Source organism: Lagenorhynchus albirostris, chromosome 2 (assembly GCF_949774975.1).
Source record: "Lagenorhynchus albirostris chromosome 2, mLagAlb1.1, whole genome shotgun sequence".
NCBI classification, from domain to species: domain Eukaryota; kingdom Metazoa; phylum Chordata; class Mammalia; order Artiodactyla; family Delphinidae; genus Lagenorhynchus; species Lagenorhynchus albirostris.
Window position 1 is genome coordinate 184,902,080 of NC_083096.1, and position 17,949 is coordinate 184,920,028.

The window sequence follows — 17,949 nt, forward strand, 5'->3', positions numbered from 1 at the left end:
GGCATCCCTTCCAGAGCCCTAGGGAAGGGCCGGGGCCCCGGCTCTCAGCGTGGGCTCTGCTCCCTGCTCTCGGGGGGTGGGGGGCGCACAGCGCTGCTCTCCGGGCCCTGCTGATCCCCGTGGACTCTGGACGAGGGGCTGGGCTAGGACCCCAGGTCCTGACAGGTCTCCAGCATGGGGTGCCGGCCCCCAGGCGCCCGGTGGGAACTGGAGCAGCAGCTGGCCGTGATGAACGCGCAGTTCAACCGGCGGGTCCTCATCGACCTCTTCATCTGGAACGACGACCAGAACTCCAGCCAGCACATCATCTATGTACGAGCCGCGCCGGGGGGCCGGGCAGGCCGGGTCCCCTGGGCCTGGCTGGGGGCTCCCGCAGGGCAGCGGGGAGACAGCTGTTACCACAGGGGGCGGGTGGCCCGCAAATGCTCCCAGGGCCCTGCTATCATCCACACCTGCAGCTCAGGGGAACTGTGCCAATGGTCTGGGTTTCTGCTGGGCCAGAGGGGCGGCCCAGGTGCCGAGCTGGTCCTCGGGACGGTCGTCCAGGCCTTTGGCAGCAGCACAGAAAGCCCGACCTCAAAGAGCCACCACTGGCCACAGATAGGCCACAGAGGACCCCGCGTGGAACACACACCCCGCTCTGGGAGGGGGGCTGTCCAAGGCCCTGTGGGCGGCCCGCACCCCCTGGCCACCCCTCAGCCCACCTGCAGTCCAGCCCCAGAGCAGGGGTCGGGGCCCAGTACCTACACACGCTCCAGATGGAGCGCCCGTTCCCACCAGGCACAGCATGGTGGAGGGGAGAGGGCTGGGCCCACCTCGGCAAGGCTAGGGGTGTCCCGGCTCCATGCCCAGGGTCCCACGCTCTGTCTCCAGATAGACCAGCCAACCCTGGGCATGCCGTCCCGAGAGCACTACTTCAATGAGGGCAGCGACCAGAAGGTGAGTCGGGGGCAGCCGACGCTGGACCTGCCCCCCTGGCGCTTTCCCGCTGGCCCCTTCCACTCTGGGCGCCCTCCGCCCGTCACTCCAGGGCCCACCTGTGGCCCGGCTCCCTGTGCGTCGCTCGACACCAGCCCCTCAGCTGGCCACCTGCGTGGCTCAAGCCCGGCGCTGAGGGCTGGACATGCAGACGTGGACCCCTGCCTTTGTCACCATCGTAGGGGTGTCCCTGAGCCCCCGGGGCAGGCTCGGGGATCCACTCAGCCCTGCAGGCCCGAGGGGCACACCTGCCATCCCCATCTCGCCAGGGCAGAACTGCGGTCCACACCGCCGGCTCTCTGCACGTGGCCTGTAGAGGTCTGAGCGCAGGCCACCCGGGCCCCGAGGCTGCTCCCGGAGCCACCCTCCTCCTGCACCCGGGAGAAGAGAGATGGGGAACCGAACAGCAGCAAGGCGCGCGGGACAGGGCCGGGGGGTGTGGAGGGGGGAGTCGGGGGGAAGGCCGGGGAGCAGACTGAAAGACAGGAGGTGACATGGCCCACGGCCTGGAAGCAGTGTGGGGGGCCTCGTGGAGGAGGTGGGCTGTGAGCTAGGCTGGGAGGGTCCAGCCAAGAGAAAAGACAAGCGTGGCCAAAAGGAGCCGTGGAGTGGGCAGTGGGGCTGGGAGAACAGCCCAAGGAACCCAGAGCAGCAGGGACTGGGGCCCCTGGAAGGGCTCACGCCTGGCAGCCACGGATCAGACCCAGCAGCTGCTGGCCAAGACCAGCCTGGCGGCATCAGCCCAGCCTGATGCCAAGTACCTGGGAAGGCGTGGCCTCTGCGGTCCCTGCCTGCAAATGAGGAACCCCCGCCCAGACAGGCCCCAAGAAGGTGGGTCCAGGAGGGACACACAGCCTCAGGACCCAGCTCCTGACGCCCAGCCTAGGCGAGCCTGGCTAGGGCAGCCCACCCGAACCCTGGCGCCCGATGGCTCTGGGCCTTTACTAGCACCTACTGTGTGCCCCGCACTTTATATGCAGCCGTGCAGTCCGCTGGAATAGGTCTCCGGTCCCGTGCGAGCTGCTCGGGCACGGGGTCACACACAGAAGGGAGGCAGCAGCGACCCCGGCGCTGAGCGTCTGGCTGTGGGTCGGCGAGCAGCCCATCCAGCAGGTGTGGGGAGCAGGCGCCGTCCACCCACGGGGCTCACAGCCTCCCACCCGCCGGCTTGCCAGCAGCATGAGTCCCAGCGCCGAGGGCCCCTGGTCTGGGAGGCGTGGGCCGTCTGGAACCCCCAAACCGTTGAGCATCCCGAGGGCTGCTTTGTGGCATATGCCCACCCCACCCCCACAGAGAGCTCCGTGGGGGCCAAGGTGCCCGAGGCTGCCAGATGGTGTCCTGCACCCTTTGGCTCAGGTACGGGAAGCCTACCTGCAGTTCATGACGTCGGTGGCCACGATGCTTCGGGCGGACATGAACCTCCCCCAGAACAGCGACCTGGTGCGGGAGGACATGGCCCAGGTGCTGGAGCTGGAGACGCAGCTGGCCAACGTGAGGCCGCGGACCGGGGGCGGATGGGGTTGGGGGGATCAGGCCAGCCGCCCCGCCCCTGTGACCACCCGCCCCGCTGCAGGCCACGGCCCCACAGGAGGAGCGGCACGACGTCACCGCCCTGTACCACAGGATGGACCTGGAACAGCTCCAGAACGAGTTCGGTCTGAAGGTGAGCCCCAGCCGTACCCGCCCCGCCGCTCTCCCCTAAGCCTCAAGTACGCCCACCCCAAGCAGGGCCCACGGGACCGGTCACCCAAACAGGGACACGTCCACACAAGGACGGCAGGTGTCAGCTGGCTGCCTGGGGACGCGGGGCCACCCGCCTGTGAGGTGCCGGCTGCGGCGTCCCAGGTCTTCCGAGCGGGAGAGCGGCCTGCGAGGGGCTGCTGACTCGGCCGCCCGCGTCGGGCAGGCCCCCCGCCCGGGGCTTCCTGTCCCCAGGCCCGGCTCGGGGCCCCAGCGCAGCTCTGCCCTGACAGAGGGCCCCACGGCCGGACCCTCGGACCCTCCCCTCCCGCTGGCCAGGCCGGGAAGGGGGAGCTCAGCCCTGCGCCCCCCAAGGCCCCGCACTCACTCAGCCTGTCCTGAGCCGTCAGAGGGGCCTCCTCCTGCGGAAGGAGGGTCCGGACGTGGCTCTAGCCGCCGCCAGCTGACTGCGGCGACCGAGGCCCAGGTCGGGGGAGACGGTGCAGCTGGGGACGGAGCCCGCCGGCAGGGGCAGGGCCTGAAGGTCCTTCCTGTGAGCAGAACACCTAAGCTCTGGCGCCACAGAACAAGACGGGAGAACTCGGGGGGACCCTGCCCGGGGATCCCGCACCTGGCGCCCCAGAAGGCCCCGTCGTCCCCCACGCTTCCTTCCCGGCTCCCAGCGCTGGCCTGCCGTGGCACCGGCCCGCACCGCCCGCCCTCGCCCCCCCGGGCGGGCACTTTGGGGGCCAGCCGTGCTCCGGTACTGACTCCATCCATAATCGAAGCAGGCAGCCCCCCGCCCAGGGCTTGGGTGGGGAAAGAGACGTGGGCTGCGGAGTGTGTCGGAGGGCAGGCAAGGCGGGCACAGAGGGGCCGCGAGCGAGGCCGGGGCTGCAGGGCGGCTGGGGCCGAGCCCAGGCCGGGGAGGGAGGGTGGGCCGTGTCGGGCCTCTGGGGCCATTTTGAAAGCACCGGCTTTGATGGGACAGGACTTGACTCATAGCGAAGAGAACCTGGCTGCTGAGGACACAGGGAAGGGACTGAGGGCCAGAAGCAGGGAGACGGGTCAGGAGGCTGCAGCACAGCCTAGGCGGGACCAGGTGGCGGCCTGGGACAGCGGCAGCGGAAGGGCTGAGAGGCGTGGCTCGTGGATTCATTTGGAAGGGAGAACAGCAGGACCTGCAAATGGACCAAACGTGGGAAGTGAGAGGAAGGGGGGACGCAGATGGCCGGAAGGTGCCGCGGAGACGCCCCGGAGCAGGGGTGGCCACGTGCAGGAACGCAGGGCTCGGGGTGTCTGGACTCTAATGCGTTCACAGAGCTTCGAATTGCCACACGTGAGCCCATCCACACAGCCCCCTCCCTGCCCTCCTCCCCAAAGCAGCCACCACCCGGCCTCCACCACACGCGTGGGCCGGGCTGCTCTCGCCTACGTTCTGTAGGTGAGACGACTTCTCACCGTCGTCACACCTCTCGCTGGGGCAGCGGCGGCCTCTCAGTCACCCTGATCCCCGTGCGATCGATCCTAAGAACACTCAACGGCTGTGCTCCCGTTCTACTCTTGCTGGGCCTCTGGCTGTTCCAGTTCTGGACTTTTCTGAGCGACGTGGCTACGCTCATTCCCATGCACGTCTTTTGGCACACACGCGCAAGCATTTCTGTCAGGTGTCCATAGGGATGAAGTGGCCAGGTCTTAGGACACAGGTCATTCGAAAATCATCATACAGATGTACACTCCCCAACAGGAGTGTGTGAAACACCCCCTCCAGTGCTTGGCGGTGCTCGTTCCTTCCGTCTTAGCCCATCTAGGGATGTGTTGCAGATGAACGTGTTGCGGAATTTCATCTGGGTTGGATTTGACTTTCCCTGAGCACTACTTCACACTGATTGGCCAGCAGTGGCCCCCTTTTGTGAAGTGTCTGCTCAGGTCTCTTGCCCATCTGCACTACTGGGATATCTGCCTTCTTCTCACTGACTTTTAGTTCTCTGAATACATTGGATGTGACCCCTTGGTCAGTGTCTGTGTAGTAAATGTCCTTTCCAGTGGGCAGCCTACTGTTACACGTTCATACTGGTTCTTTTTTTTAAAAGAGGGCTTAAAATAGTCCAATTTATCCAAAGACGGATGGATCCTAGCGTTCATTGTGTTCTGCTTAAGAAATCTTTGCCCGCCAAGGTTGTTTAGGTCGACAGTCTACCCTGAGTTGATTTTTATGTACAGTGAGAAGGAATTGTTTCATCTGCTCCTTGTGGCTGTCCAGATGACCTAGCACCATTTATTGAGAAGACTCCCCCATCAGCCATTGCGCTGTGTGCCAACTTGATTAAAGACCGAGTGCCTTTTTGCACGCTTGTGCCTAGTGCATGTCTGGGTCTGTGCGTTTGTACCTGTGTGTGTATTTCTGAACTCTCCTCTGTTCCAATGGTCTGTCTATTCATGTGCCGGAACCTACCGCCTCCATTGCTATAGCTTTGTGGTAAGTTTTGATGTCTACCAACTTTGTTCTTCAAATCAATTATTCTTGATCTTTTGCATTTTCTTACAAGACTCAAAGTCAGCTAGTCAATTACACACACACACACACACAAAATGCTGCTGAGATTTTGACCGGGATTGCTTGAAATCTAAGCATCAATTTGGGGAAGAGCCACATCTTTCCAAGGTTGAGTCTTCTGATCCATGAAACTTCCATATAGTTACTTCCATATATTTTTGTTTTCTTTCATTTCTCTCAATAAGTTTTATAGTTTTCTACTTCAAGGCCTTACATATCTTTCATTATATTGGTTCCTAGGTGCTTGGTTTTTTAATATTATTGTAAATGGTATCATTTTGCAATTTCTCTCATTGTTTGTTGCTAGTATACAGCAATACTTTGTATACAGCAATTTTACTCAAAGCATGTAGTAGTTCTAACAGTTTATCCTTTAATATTTTATAGACACAGAATCATGTCCTTTGTAAAAAATAAGTTTTATGTCTTCCCTTTTCAATCCTTATTGATTTAATTTTTTTCTTGTCTTATTGAACTGGCTAGGACTTTCAGCATAAGGCTGAAGCCATGATATCTTGTTTCCCTCCTGATCTCAGAAAAAAAGCTTTGCAACATTTTGCAAGCTTTCATTTAATTTTGTTTGCTGTAGAATTTTGTGGGGTTTTGTTTGTTGCCACTGTTGCTGTTGTACAGATCCTTTTATTAGATTACAGAACTTCTATTTCGATTTGCTGAAATCTTTTTCATGAATAGTCAATTTTAATATGCCTTATCTGCATCTATTGAAATTACCATGTGATTTTCCTTCTGTATTGTTACCATAGTGAATTATATTGATTTTCAAATGTTACACCACACTTGTATTCCTTGAGTAAGTCTAATTTGGCTGTGTTGCATTATCCATTTTATATAGGTATGGATGAATTCCGATTGCTAATATTTTGCTTAGAATTTTTGTATCAATTATCATAAATGAGACTGGCTTATTGTTTTCTTTTCTTTTAATGTCCTTATTTTGGTATTAAGGTTATTCTTGGTCTCATAAATCAAGTTGAAAGAGTTTTCTCTTTTTTCCTTCTCTGGAAAGTTTAAGATTAGTGGTATATCTTCCTTAAATGTCAGATAGTATTCACTGGAAAAGCCAGATGAGTCTGGAAATTTCTATGTGGAAATATTTTAAATTAAATAATCCAGTTTCTTACATACGAAACTATTTATATTTTCTATCTCTTCTTTCATTTTTTGCTGAGTTGTGTTTTTCCAGGAATTCTTCCATTACACTTGGATTTTCCAATATATTGCCATAATCTCTTTTCACTGTTTGTAGGCTCTGTAGTAATGTCACCCACCTTTTTCCTGATTCTGATTACCTGCACCTTCTCTCTTATTTTTTGAATATTCTTTAGAGGGGGCTGGGTTTCTTGGATGCCCAAGAACTGTGTCTACCTCTCCATCTCTCCCTCTTTCTCCTCACTCCCTCCTTCTCCAGGGATTTAACTGGACTCTCTTCATACAATCTGTGCTATCCTCTGTCAAAATCGAGCTGCTGCCAGATGAGGAAGTGGTGGTCTATGGCATCCCCTACCTCCAGAATCTTGAAGACATCATCGATGTCTACTCATCCAGGTGAGGCTCAAGGAAGGTCCCAAGAGGTGTCAGCATCTTTCCCCTGCTCTCTCCTCATCCCCAACAGCTCCTCCTCTCAGGAGAGAACCCCATAAAGCATTACTCTGAGGTGCGAGGGACATGATGGGGTCAAATGTTTGTGGGCAGTGGAACCTTACGTTAGAGATGCGAACCCCTCCTTGAGTCATCCAGGGGCAGGCAGGATGTATCTGTGGGTCGTCTTGGAGATTTTTTCCACCACCCTGAAGTCTCTGTTTGGTGTGGAGCCTGCTGTCCAAGGGCCCATAAACCACACCCTCTCCCTGGGCAAACAGCGCACACCTGTTCTATCCGCTGCCCTCTGCCTCCTGCCCCAGGACCATGCAGAACTACCTGGTCTGGCGCCTGGTCCTGGACCGCATCAGCAGCCTGAGCCAGAGATTCAAGGATGCACGCGCAAACTACCGCAAGGTGAGCGATGCCCTGCCCCTGCACCGAGCCTGGCCTGTTTCCTTGTTAACACTGACCACCTGCTGTGGGCCAAGCACCAAGGTCCACCCTGGGATCAGAGCTGCGATCCAGGCTCATGAGACACGCCCTCTTGGGGCAGCCTAACAATAAGCCATCCATCGACAAAGCACAATCTGCTCTTTCAAGACCAGCAAGTAGGATGTGAGGGGAGGGGGTGAGGGCAGGGAGAGCCTCTCTGAGAAAGCGACCATGGAGACCTCAAGGCACGAACGACCCAGGCCAGATTCCCAGGAGCAGAAACAGCTAGTGCAGAGGTCCTGGGGCAGGGACCCCGGGGTCACATGGGGGAAGGAGGGAGATGAGGTCGGGGAGGAGGGGGAGGCAACCATGGGCCAGAGCAGCATGCGGATTCCACGTGCACTGAGAGCCACTGGGGTGTTAAGAGCGGGAACCACAGTCCGATGTCCCGCCTGGTGTGGTCATTCTGGCCGCTGCTGGGGCACAGGCCGAGTGGACGCAGGGGTCCGGCCCCGATCGGGGAGATGGGGGCAGAAGCCGTTGTGGCAATCAGGCCTCCTGCTTTGCCGTCTTGGGCTGAGGACGCCACGAGCCAAGCGTGGAGAAGGGAGCTGAATCCCAGAGCTCAGAGGACAGAGAATGAGTCACACTGACTTGCTAAGAGGCAGGAAACCCCACAGCCCCGGAGCGTGTGGCCAGATGCTGGGCAGAGCTCCGAGGGGGCCACGATTGGGGGCCAGAAATCTGACGGGGGGCACATTTCCATCTTGTGCCCTGTGTCCCCAGGGACAGATGGGCAGACATTCTCATCGTCATTTTGGAGACGGGAACACCAGGGCCCAGACAGCTGGCGGCTCACGGCTGAGCTAGACAAGGCCCCCAAGGTCAACGCCAGCCTGTGCTTTGGGGTAGGGCTGGAGTCCTTGAGAGCAGAGTCGGCCAGACAGCCAGGCCAGGGTGGCAGGGACAGGGGCCAAGGAGGAACTCGGGGCCGGGCAGGGCACCCGCACCCCGGGGTCGGCCTGGGCCGGGAGCCCAGCCTTCCAAACTGCACACCCGGTCCTCCCACACCAGGGGCGGTGTTCAAAGGGGGTGTCTGAGTTCACCAATGTCCCCCACTGGCCCCTGGGCACACTGGGGCCGAGGCCAGGGAGGCAGACGTTGGTAAACGTGGTGAAATGAAACGTGCCAGGCGCTGTACGGCACGTCGGCACAGGAGGTGCGCTGGCGGGAGTGCGTCAGCTACGTCAACAGTAACATGGAGAGCGCCGTGGGCTCACTCTACGTCAAGGAGGCCTTCCCCAGGGACAGCAAGAACATGGTGCGTGCCCGGAGACCCCGCCCTGGGCCAGGGGACACCAGCCCGTGGCACCTCTCGCCCCAGCAGCGCCTGTGTGCTCAGCGGTACCGGGGAGCACGTGTTTGCCCGGCGCCCCATCACACAGCGGGATGCGGGGAAGCCTTGCCCGCCCCAGGCCTCTGGCCCCCAACAGCTATTGGCCCCGACCCCCAGCCCTGAGGGCCTGCCTGGGAAGGGGGCAAGTTGTACGAGGTGTGGGTCCAGGGCCTGGCAGGCCCTAGGCCCACCCAGGACAGAGTGCTGCCGTGGGGACCCTGTCCCAGGGGGTCAGATTCCGCCCCCAACCCCCCACCACGTTCGGAGCGGCCCCCTGCAGAGACCCCAATGCCGATCAGCTGGGCACCAGGGTCACGCGCCCCCGCCAGGTCAGAGAGCTCATCGACCAGCTGCGGGCAGTGTTCATGGAGACCCTGGACGAGCTGAGCTGGATGGACAAGTCATCCAAGAAGGCGGCCCAGGAGAAGGTGGGCAGGAGGCTGGGAGAGGGTGGCCCCGGTGCGAGGGGTACAGGGTAATCGTCGCCACCCCTTCTTCAGAGATGAGGGCAGTGAGCCTGGGGGTGGGGGGCTCAGGAAGGGGCTGCGGGCAGAGGCGAGACCCCCCAGCAATGCGCGGGGGCGGCCACGGCCCCAGGGGGCAGGACCCCCTCTGGGCTGGTGTGACAGCAGCCAAGCAGCTCTGCCCGGCCCGAGCCCAGACCCCTGGCTGGCGGCCGGGTGCGAAGGTCGGTCTCTGGTCGAGCCCTTCCACGCTCTGTCCCCATTAGCCTCCCCACAGCCTGCAAGGAGGGCGAGTCCCTTAGCCCCTTACCCACACGGCGGGGGCAAAGCCAGGATGCCCACAGTGGGGTGGGCAGGGACCGGCCCCCATCTCCTCCCTAGGCCATGAGCATCCAGGAGCAGGTTGGGTATCCCGACTACATCCTGGAGGAGGGGAACAAACACCTGGACGAGGAGTATTCCAATGTGCGTGCCACCCACACAGCCCCACCATCCCCTGGCCCCAACCCAACCCGCCCCTGAGCCAGCTCCCGAGGACCTTGGGCCCTCAGCTACCGGGGGTGGATTCCGTCCATAACTCAGCCCCCTGGCCGCATGCTGGGGCTCTGGCATCACCTCCCATTACAGGTGGGGAAACCGTGGCTGGGAGGGACTTGGATCTTGCCCGGTAAGTGCACAGAGCCAGGCTTGGCCCCTAGTCCACTGCAGGCAGAGCCTGTGGGCCACATTTGGGACTGCCTGGCGAGTCCTGAGGCCAGTCCCCAGCCGCCCTGGACCTCCCTTACCCCCGGGCCCCTCGAGGACCCCACATGCATGCCCACCCGTCTCCTGTAGCTGAACTTCTCGGAGCACCTGTACTTTGAGAACGGACTGCAGAATCTCAAGGCTGGCGCCCAGCGGAGCCTCAGGAAGCTTCGGGAGAAGGTGGACCGAAACCTGTGAGTGGGGACGGCACGGGGAAGGGGGGCACATGGGCCAGCGGGGGAGGGCGGTGGGTCTGACTCAGAGCCCCCCTGCACCCGCCCTCTGCTTCTGGGGTCCCAGGGAGAAGCCAGGGCTTTGGACTGGCCTAGACCCTGCCCTGGCCGTTGGCCGTGCTGGCCTCGTGGCATGACCGCTGTGCATGGGTCAGGGTGGGCTCTGGCCAGCTGAGTAGGGGGACCTGGAGGGCAGGCCCAGGAGACCTGGGCTCTGAATGACCCACTTGTCTATCACAGCTGGATCACCGGGGCCGCTGCGGTGAATGCGTTCTACTCCCCAAACCGAAACCAGATTGGTATGTTCACCCCACGCCCCATAAGCCCTGCCGTCTTGCCTTCAGAGCCTACGTTTTCTGCTCTGTAAAATGCGGCAGGGGATCATAACCTTCACCTCCCGGCCGTGAGGTTAAATGCCAGGACGCCGAGGTGCACCCACCCCGAGCCTGGCGCACAGGTGTGCTCGCCCACAGCTCACTCCGCCCCCCGCCGCCTCCTCGCACAGTGTTTCCTGCCGGGATTCTCCAGCCTCCTTTCTTCAGCAAGGAGCAGCCCCAGGCCTTGAACTTTGGGGGCATCGGGATGGTGATCGGGCACGAGATCACCCACGGCTTTGATGACAACGGTACGGGGCTGCCTGGAGGGCAGAGCCGCACCTCCAGTCACAAACACACCCCTCCCACCGCTGCGCGGGGGCCCCCCGCCTGGTTCCTGCCTGGTTCCAGGGGCCTCCAGCTGCCACCCAGCGAGGTTGCCTTTCCCATTGGGCTAGACCAGCGAAACCTTCTGAGGGCAGCCCCATGTCCCCAGGGTCCAGCGCTCCCCTCCCCTGGGGTTTAGAGAGTGTGGACACCACAGCAAGGCTCCTTAGTCCACAGTGCCTCTGGGGTCCTGTGACCCAAGACCCCGGGCCCTGACCTTGGGGATGGCATGGACACCACTGAAGCCTTCCATCCCCCAGGGCCTGAGCAGCCCCGTGACAGGGGGCCCATTCTCTGCTCACGTGAGCTCTAGACACTGGGGTTCCCGGGAGGACGTGGGGGAGAGGCTGGCGCTGCACAGGCTGGGCCTCGTGGGCAGCCCCCCGCCCCCATCCAGGCCGGAACTTCGACAAGAACGGGAACATGATGGACTGGTGGAGTAACTTCTCGGCCCAGCACTTCCGCAAGCAGTCGGAGTGCATGGTCTACCAGTATGGTAACTACTCCTGGGACCTGGCCGACGACCAGAACGTGAGTGGCCACCACCCGGACACACCGCAGCCCTGGCCTGGGGGAGGACGGAGCCGGGGAGCCCGGGCACCCCCGCCATCCTGTCTCCCGCCTGCAGGTGAATGGCTTCAGTACCCTCGGGGAAAACATCGCAGACAATGGAGGGGTGCGGCAGGCCTACAAGGTGCGTCCAAGCAGGGCCCCCGAGGAGGTGGGGCGGGGAGCGACCAGGTCCAGGCAGGGACGGCCCCTCAGCGCGGCAGGGACTGACCCCTCCCCAAGCCCAGGCAGATCCCGGGACCCTTCATCTGACAGGGAGGCAGCAGAGCCCTGGGGGAGCCTGCCGGCCACAGGCGGGCAGGCCCACACTTTACCCCAAGCTTAACTGAGGCCTCCGCGCTCTGGGGAGACCACTGCCCACTGCCAAGTAAGGCAGTGACAGTCACTGAACGCCCGCCAGCCTCAGCGACAGCCCTGCACCAGCAGCCTCGGGCACTGGCCGTCAGGCGCTCATTCATGTGGCGGGCTGCCCAGGCAGTGGGCTCCTACCGATGGTCCCTGGGGTTCTCAGAGGCCCCACGCTGCAGGGGCAGGACCCCCACCGGAGGAGGCCCAGAAGCCAGACCTCCCTTCCGCCCCAATGCAAGGACCCTGGAGTCCTGGCCAGCCCGGTGCTGCCCCCAGGAGGGCAGGCCCTGGCCCAGCACCCGCTTGGTGCCTGCAGGCTTACCTGAAGTGGGTGGCGGAAGGCGGCAAGGACCAGCCGCTGCCAGGACTGCAGCTGACCGACAAGCAGCTATTCTTCATCAGCTATGCACAGGTGGGGGTCGGTCCCCTGCCCCACTGGCTGGAAACCGGCTCCCCCACTTGCACCCTTGGCGGGCCCCCACTGACGCATGCCTCCAGGGACACCCTGGCGGGCAAGCCAGGCAGAACCAGAACTAGTGGGCCAGGAAGGCTTCCTGGAGGGAAAGGATGGTGGCGGCGTTGGAGCCGGGGAAGATTCAGACGTAGCTGTGGAGGGAGAGGGGTGACCCGCTGGCTTCCCTCCCCCCACCCAAGAAGGAGCAGCGGGAGTCCTGATGGGACTCCTTTGTGCCCAGAGAGGAACCAGGCCGCACTCCCTCCGTGCCACAGCCCTAGGGGCGCCTGCCTCCCCAGGCCCACGGTGCCCCCGTAGCATCCCCTCTGGTCCTCCTTGCCCCTGCACCCCATCCCCCTGCCCCTCCTCCAAGTCCCGCAGACATGCCCCTCATGCACCCACAGGTGTGGTGCGGGTCCTACCGGCCCGAGTTCGCCATCCAGTCCATCAAGACCGACGTCCACAGCCCCCTGAAGTACAGGCAAGTGGCCCCCGTGCCCCTGCGCCCCGCGCCCGGGCCGGCGCTGTCTCAGGCTCCTCTGTCCACCCGCAGGGTGCTGGGCTCGCTGCAGAACCTGGCCGCCTTCGCAGACGCGTTCCACTGCGCGCGGGGCTCCCCTATGCACCCGAAGGTGCGATGCCATGTCTGGTAGCCAAGGCCAAGCCGAGCTGCGCGGCCCACGCCCACCCGCCGACCCGAGATGCCCCGTCCGCGCGGAGACGGTGCTGCCAGCGAGGACCCGGCGTGCGCCCCGCTCCTGGCAGCCGACCCACCCGCAGCCAACCCACCCATGCCGCGCCCGGCCTCCGCGCCCGGCCTGGAGTGCGCCCCGGCCCTGAGCCCCCTCCGCGCCCGCCCGCGAGGATCCACACCGCCCACCGCAGCCCTGTAGACACGGTTATCAGTCTTCTGCCCGCTCGCCAAAGCGCGTCCTCCTCAGATGTCCACGAGGTTCAGACTTGAGCTAAGTAAAGGCTTTAAAGCAGTCGGCTACCTTGTCTGTGTAGCAGGGCCCAGGGCCGGCCGTCGGGGTGACATACCTGAGAAAGTGCCCCACTCTCCCGCTGCCCCTGCCGCTGACTGCTGGTGGCCAAGTGAGGAAATGGCAGGGCGCTCCTGACAATTTCCCCAGGGTCTCTCTGCCGGGGGCACAGCAATGACCATGATGCCCCCAAATGCCCGCCCTCGGGGATCACAGTTCAGGTAGGGAGAGGGGATCCTGACCCAGGAAGGAGCTGAGCTCCAGGAGAGGGGCGGGGGGATCTGAGCTGCAGCCCAGAATCTGGATTTGGGGTTTTGTGTAACTGGAAGCCAGTGAGCGGTTAAACCTTGTCACCTGCCCTGAGTTTTTTTTTTTTTTTTTTTTTTTTTTTTTTTTGCGGTACGCGGGCCTCTCACTGCTGCGGCCTCTCCCGCTGCGGAGCACAGGCTCCGGACGCGCAGGCCCAGCGGCCATGGCTCACGGGCCCAGCCGCTCCGCGGCATGTGGGATCTTCCCGGACCGGGGCACGAACCCGTGTCCCCTGCATCGGCAGGCGGACTCTCAACCGCTGCGCCACCAGGGAAGCCCTGCCCTGAGTTTTTAAATGACCACAGAGAGGCTCTGTTGGGGGCCGGGGACGCTGGGACGCCAGCTAGAAGGCCACTGTGGTTGTCCAGGCCTGGACCAGGGGCATGGAGGGTGCTGAGAAAGTCATCTGAACTCAGACGAGAGAGCTCCTGACGGGGCAGGACAGGAGTTCTGCTCTAGACCTGTTAGGTTTGAGGTGCTTGTCACCTCCCCGCCTCGTGACAGGGGCATCGGGGGAACCGGACATCCCCCCCCCAGGCTACCCCCCACCCCCAGCGGGCGCACATGACAAGTCTCACGTGAGTAAAGGGCCTGCTGGCAGAGCAGCCCTTTCCCTAAAAGTCCCCGACTGTCCCCCAGACTCCAGCGGGTGGAATGGAAACCATCTCCTCCCTGGAAACCCCGTTAGCTCCCACCCCTCCGGGCCAGGCTCCCGCCTGGAGCTTGGGGAGTTTCCTCACTATCAGACGGAGCCCATCCCACCCTCGTCTCCCACACCCTGGACCTGTTCTCAGACCCCTGACCCACATGTGCCAAAGGCCTGAGGTCTCCAGGGAGGCTGCAGGGGCACGTCCACCAACAACAACCCACCAGGGAAAGCGACTCTGCTAGCAGGAAGGTGCCGCCTCGGGAGGCATGACCGCCCCGCTGGCCTGGATGACGCCAAGAGCGATCGAGGCCGGGGTGGCCAGGGCTGCCAAGGACGCAAGACTCAGAGGCAATGAAGAAACACTATCCAGGGAGTGCAGTTTAATGCTCATCGCTGCCTGCAGACCAGGCAGAGTTGAGCCCCAGCCCAGAGATTCCGGAATTTGTTCACATCCAGCTCCCAGTGTGCCCAGGGCAGGAGACGCCGCTCACATCCTTGGAGGCCCGGGGCCTTCACCTTGAGCACGCCTCGTCACCCTGCGGAGCCAGCAGAGGCCCCGTCAGCCCGGCCACACTCCCCGGGGCCAAGAGCAGCGGATCCCACCCTCCAGGGGTCTGTGGCCCAAGCAGAAGGAGGAGTGTGCTGGACAGTCCCCTCCATTCGGGGCACAGGAGGTAGACCACCAGCACCAGGCTAAACTAACGTGGGCAACGGTCACCTGGGACAAAGCCCAGCCCTCCCAGGCTGAGAGGACGGGCCCCTCCTCTGCCTTGCAGCCCCTGACCAGCCCCCTGTCCCCTGGAGAGGGCCCTGCTGTGCCTGCCCATCTGGCCACCCTGCCCCTGGCCCGTCACCGCAAAGTGGGGTGGCAGTGACATCCTGGGGCTGCCGTGAGCCCAGAATCGCCTAAGGCCAACAAGGTCTGGCTCAGCACCGGCCACAGCAAGCGCCCAACCCAGGAGTTGGCGGGGGGGGGGGGGGGGGGGGGGGGGGCGGCTTGGCGCAGCGCCCGCCCCAGACCTCGCTCACCTTGGGCGGCTCACTGGTACAGACCTGCGCAGAGATGCCCAGGGCCTGCAAGATGCTCTCCTGGGGGGCGTAGTCACCTGGAGACTTCTGGACGAAGTGTAGCAGCACTTTGTCTCCACCTGCAGCCGGCGGGCGGGGGGGGGGGGGGCGTCGTCAGGGTGCCCCTGTGTGGCCACTACCCCACCTGGTTACTGAGATGAGTGAGCTGTTCTGGCCACACCCCGCCCAGTTAGGATGACACTCAGAGCTGGGCCACTCCACCAAGGGGGTAACTGTGCTGAGATCAGTAAGCCGGAGGGAGGGAGGGTGAGGGCAGGGTCGAGTTCATCAAGACCTTCCCACCTGAGTATGTGGCCCTGCACCCCTGACCCCGTGACCCTGCGGTGGCCCCTCATGCCCCGCCCCTGGCCCACCTCTGGCGACCACCAGCAGCCCTCCGCTCTGCAGCAGGTCCCCGGAGAGATTGCCCTGGATGCCGACAGCCTTGGCCTGGGGGGAGGGGAGCAGGCCCAGGTCAGTCCTAGACAGGAGGCCCTGCACCTGAGTCCCACACGACCTTGGCCGTCACAAACCTTGGCGGCCACGTCACAAACAGGCTTCCCCAGGGAGGCCGGCAGGACGCTCAAGTTGTTGTACCTGCCGAGACACGGCTGGCTTGTCCAGGCTCTGCCTCTTCACCAAAGACAGCCCAGCGCCTGCCCCCAGGCTCTGCACAGACCAGTTCCCACAAGCAGGCCCCGCCCCATCTCACCAGGGGCTCAGGAGGCACGGGGCAGCCAGCCTCTGGGCTGGCAGGCCTGGGGCCCCACAGAGGGTGTGGGGAGTGTGGACTGGGTGAGCCCGGGCTGCCGGCTCAGCCGGCACTGCCAGTCAGAGGAGGCAGCCAGCCGCTGGCAGATGCACCCGAGGTGGCTAGCGTGGCCCCTGACTGGGGCACTAGGCCCAGGTGCCCTCTGCAGCCGGTTGTGGGGAGGCCCTGGGTGAGAAGCCTAACCTACAGCCCGTAATAGACACTCGGCACCCAAAAGAGAGCCCAGCAGGGCTGGCTGGAGCAGTGGATGGCCCCAGAGCCGGCTTGGCCAGGGAGAGAGGGAGGGGAGAAGAGGAAGAAGGGAGCGGTGAAGCCCCGAGCCCCCAGCTCACCGCTTGAAGCCCAGCTCCTTGTAAAACTGCTTGCTCTCATCCAGGTAGAGCTCTGAAAAGTAGAGGCCACAGGTGGTGCCCCAGGCCCACCTGCCCCCCTGGCTCACCCTCCTGCATCCGGCCTTCTGTCCACCCTTGGTACGCAGCTCGCCCACCAAGGACCAGGAGGGGCAGAGCAGGGCTGACTGTCCCCATTGTTAGAGGAGAGGCAGAGGCCCAGAGGTACAGGTGGAAAGGGAGAAGCAGGACTTGTCTGGACTCTGCCACTGGGCCCAGGGCTCTGTGAGGGGAGGGGTCCAGCGGGGTGGGGTCGGGAGGCAGCGGAGCCTGGGCTCTGATCCCAGATACTCCTTGGGGAAAGCATCTGGAGAAGCTCAGGATCTGGCTCCTGGGGAGGCGAGGAGCTGGCAACTGACCCAGTAAAGACCTTTGCCCTGGATCGCAGGCCAGAGTCACCACTGAGCCCTCCACAGTGGGAAGAACATCATGTCTGGGGCAGGCGGGTAGAGGCCACGGCCGGAGAAGGCAGGGGAGGGGAGGGGAGGGGAGGGGGAGGGGGGAGGGGAGGGGAGGGGGGAGGGGAGGGGGGAGGGGAGGGGGGAGGGGAGGGGGGAGGGGAGGGGAGGGGAGGGGGAGGGGAGGGGGAGGGGAGGGGAGGGGAGGGGAGGGGAGGGAGGGGAGGGGAGGGGAGGGAGGGGAGGGGAGGGAGGGGAGGGGAGGGGGAGGGGAGGGGAGGGGAAGGGGAGGGGAGGGGGAGGGGAGGGGAGGGGAGGGGAGGGGGGAGGGGAGGGAGGGGAGGGGAGGGGAGGGAGGGAGGGGAGGGGAGGGGAGGGGAGGGGACACAGGAGCCTATCAAGGCTGGGGGGCCGCAGGGGGAGGAGGGTGGGGAGTGCAGGCACCTCCCGCGAAGTAGCCACCGTCCAGGAACTCCTGCAGGCCCAGGGCCTCGGGCCCCACGCCCACCAGGCGCACGCCGTGCTGGTCCAGGAGCCCCTTCAGGCTGCTGAGGTCCCGGGCGATCCAGCGACACACCATGCAGCCAAAGCGCCGCAGGCCGGCCACCACGCACGCCTGCTCCTGCCGCGCCGGGGCGGGTGAGGGGCGCCGTCGGACCACCGCCCGTGCGCACGTCCTCACTCCCGGCCCCGCTCCCGCGCCCCGTGCCCCCGGCCAGCGCCGCGCACGCCCAGCCTGCGCGCCCAGCCTGCGCCCCCAGCTCCGCCCTGTGCCCCAGCGCCAGCCTCGGATGCCGCTGCCAGGTGCCGGGGCGCACCCACCACCCTGAGCCCGTCCAGCCTCACCTCCCCGGTCACCGCGTGCTTCAGGACACACGCGCCCACGCGGGCAAGGTCCACCGTGCTCATGGCGACTGCCACCCCGGACCCCAGCAGCAAGCCCGCTCTCCAGCAGTCCGCTCAGCCTTCAGTACTACGCGCGGCCCGGCTCCGCCCCGGACACGCCCCCAGACCACCGCCCCGGCCCGCCCCCTCCGCCCCGGCCCCGGCCCCGGCCCCGCCTACCGCAGCTGCCCGTAAGCAAAATAGGCTCCCGGGCACTCGTTTTGTATATGCATGAGCCCGTCACCCAATGGCGCCGCTGATAGTGGGCGGAGCTTGGAGGTGCGCCTGCGCAGAGTGCAGCGCCCGGCCGGGGGCGGGGTCAGTCGTGGAGTGCGGG

General features: G+C 63.3%; 2 protein-coding genes across 2 annotated transcripts in view; one reads left to right on the plus strand and one right to left on the minus strand.

Annotated features, from left to right (window-relative positions):
• The window catches only part of MMEL1 (membrane metalloendopeptidase like 1), a 31,741-nt gene extending 18,929 nt beyond the window's left edge, over nucleotides 1–12,812 (plus strand). Inside the window, exons 7-23 of the mRNA XM_060141663.1 lie at nucleotides 194–312; nucleotides 874–939; nucleotides 2,335–2,469; nucleotides 2,552–2,641; nucleotides 6,645–6,781; nucleotides 7,138–7,231; nucleotides 8,442–8,570; nucleotides 8,975–9,073; nucleotides 9,491–9,574; nucleotides 9,944–10,047; nucleotides 10,327–10,385; nucleotides 10,592–10,711; nucleotides 11,185–11,318; nucleotides 11,416–11,481; nucleotides 12,022–12,117; nucleotides 12,564–12,640; nucleotides 12,713–12,812. Coding sequence (XP_059997646.1) covers nucleotides 194–312; nucleotides 874–939; nucleotides 2,335–2,469; nucleotides 2,552–2,641; nucleotides 6,645–6,781; nucleotides 7,138–7,231; nucleotides 8,442–8,570; nucleotides 8,975–9,073; nucleotides 9,491–9,574; nucleotides 9,944–10,047; nucleotides 10,327–10,385; nucleotides 10,592–10,711; nucleotides 11,185–11,318; nucleotides 11,416–11,481; nucleotides 12,022–12,117; nucleotides 12,564–12,640; nucleotides 12,713–12,812 — 1,709 coding nt within the window. The remainder of the gene's footprint in view (nucleotides 1–193; nucleotides 313–873; nucleotides 940–2,334; nucleotides 2,470–2,551; nucleotides 2,642–6,644; nucleotides 6,782–7,137; nucleotides 7,232–8,441; nucleotides 8,571–8,974; nucleotides 9,074–9,490; nucleotides 9,575–9,943; nucleotides 10,048–10,326; nucleotides 10,386–10,591; nucleotides 10,712–11,184; nucleotides 11,319–11,415; nucleotides 11,482–12,021; nucleotides 12,118–12,563; nucleotides 12,641–12,712) is intronic.
• Nucleotides 12,813–14,478: 1,666 nt separating this feature from the next.
• PRXL2B (peroxiredoxin like 2B) lies at nucleotides 14,479–17,721 on the minus strand. Its single transcript, XM_060141669.1, has 7 exons — nucleotides 17,550–17,721; nucleotides 17,172–17,349; nucleotides 16,273–16,324; nucleotides 15,702–15,765; nucleotides 15,543–15,618; nucleotides 15,130–15,248; nucleotides 14,479–14,636 (listed from the first exon to the last, which is right to left on the minus strand). The coding sequence occupies exons 1-7, from the start codon at nucleotides 17,634–17,636 to the stop codon at nucleotides 14,613–14,615; spliced, it is 600 nt and encodes a 199-aa protein (XP_059997652.1). The 5' UTR covers nucleotides 17,637–17,721; the 3' UTR covers nucleotides 14,479–14,612.
• Between the last annotated feature and the right edge of the window lie 228 nt (nucleotides 17,722–17,949).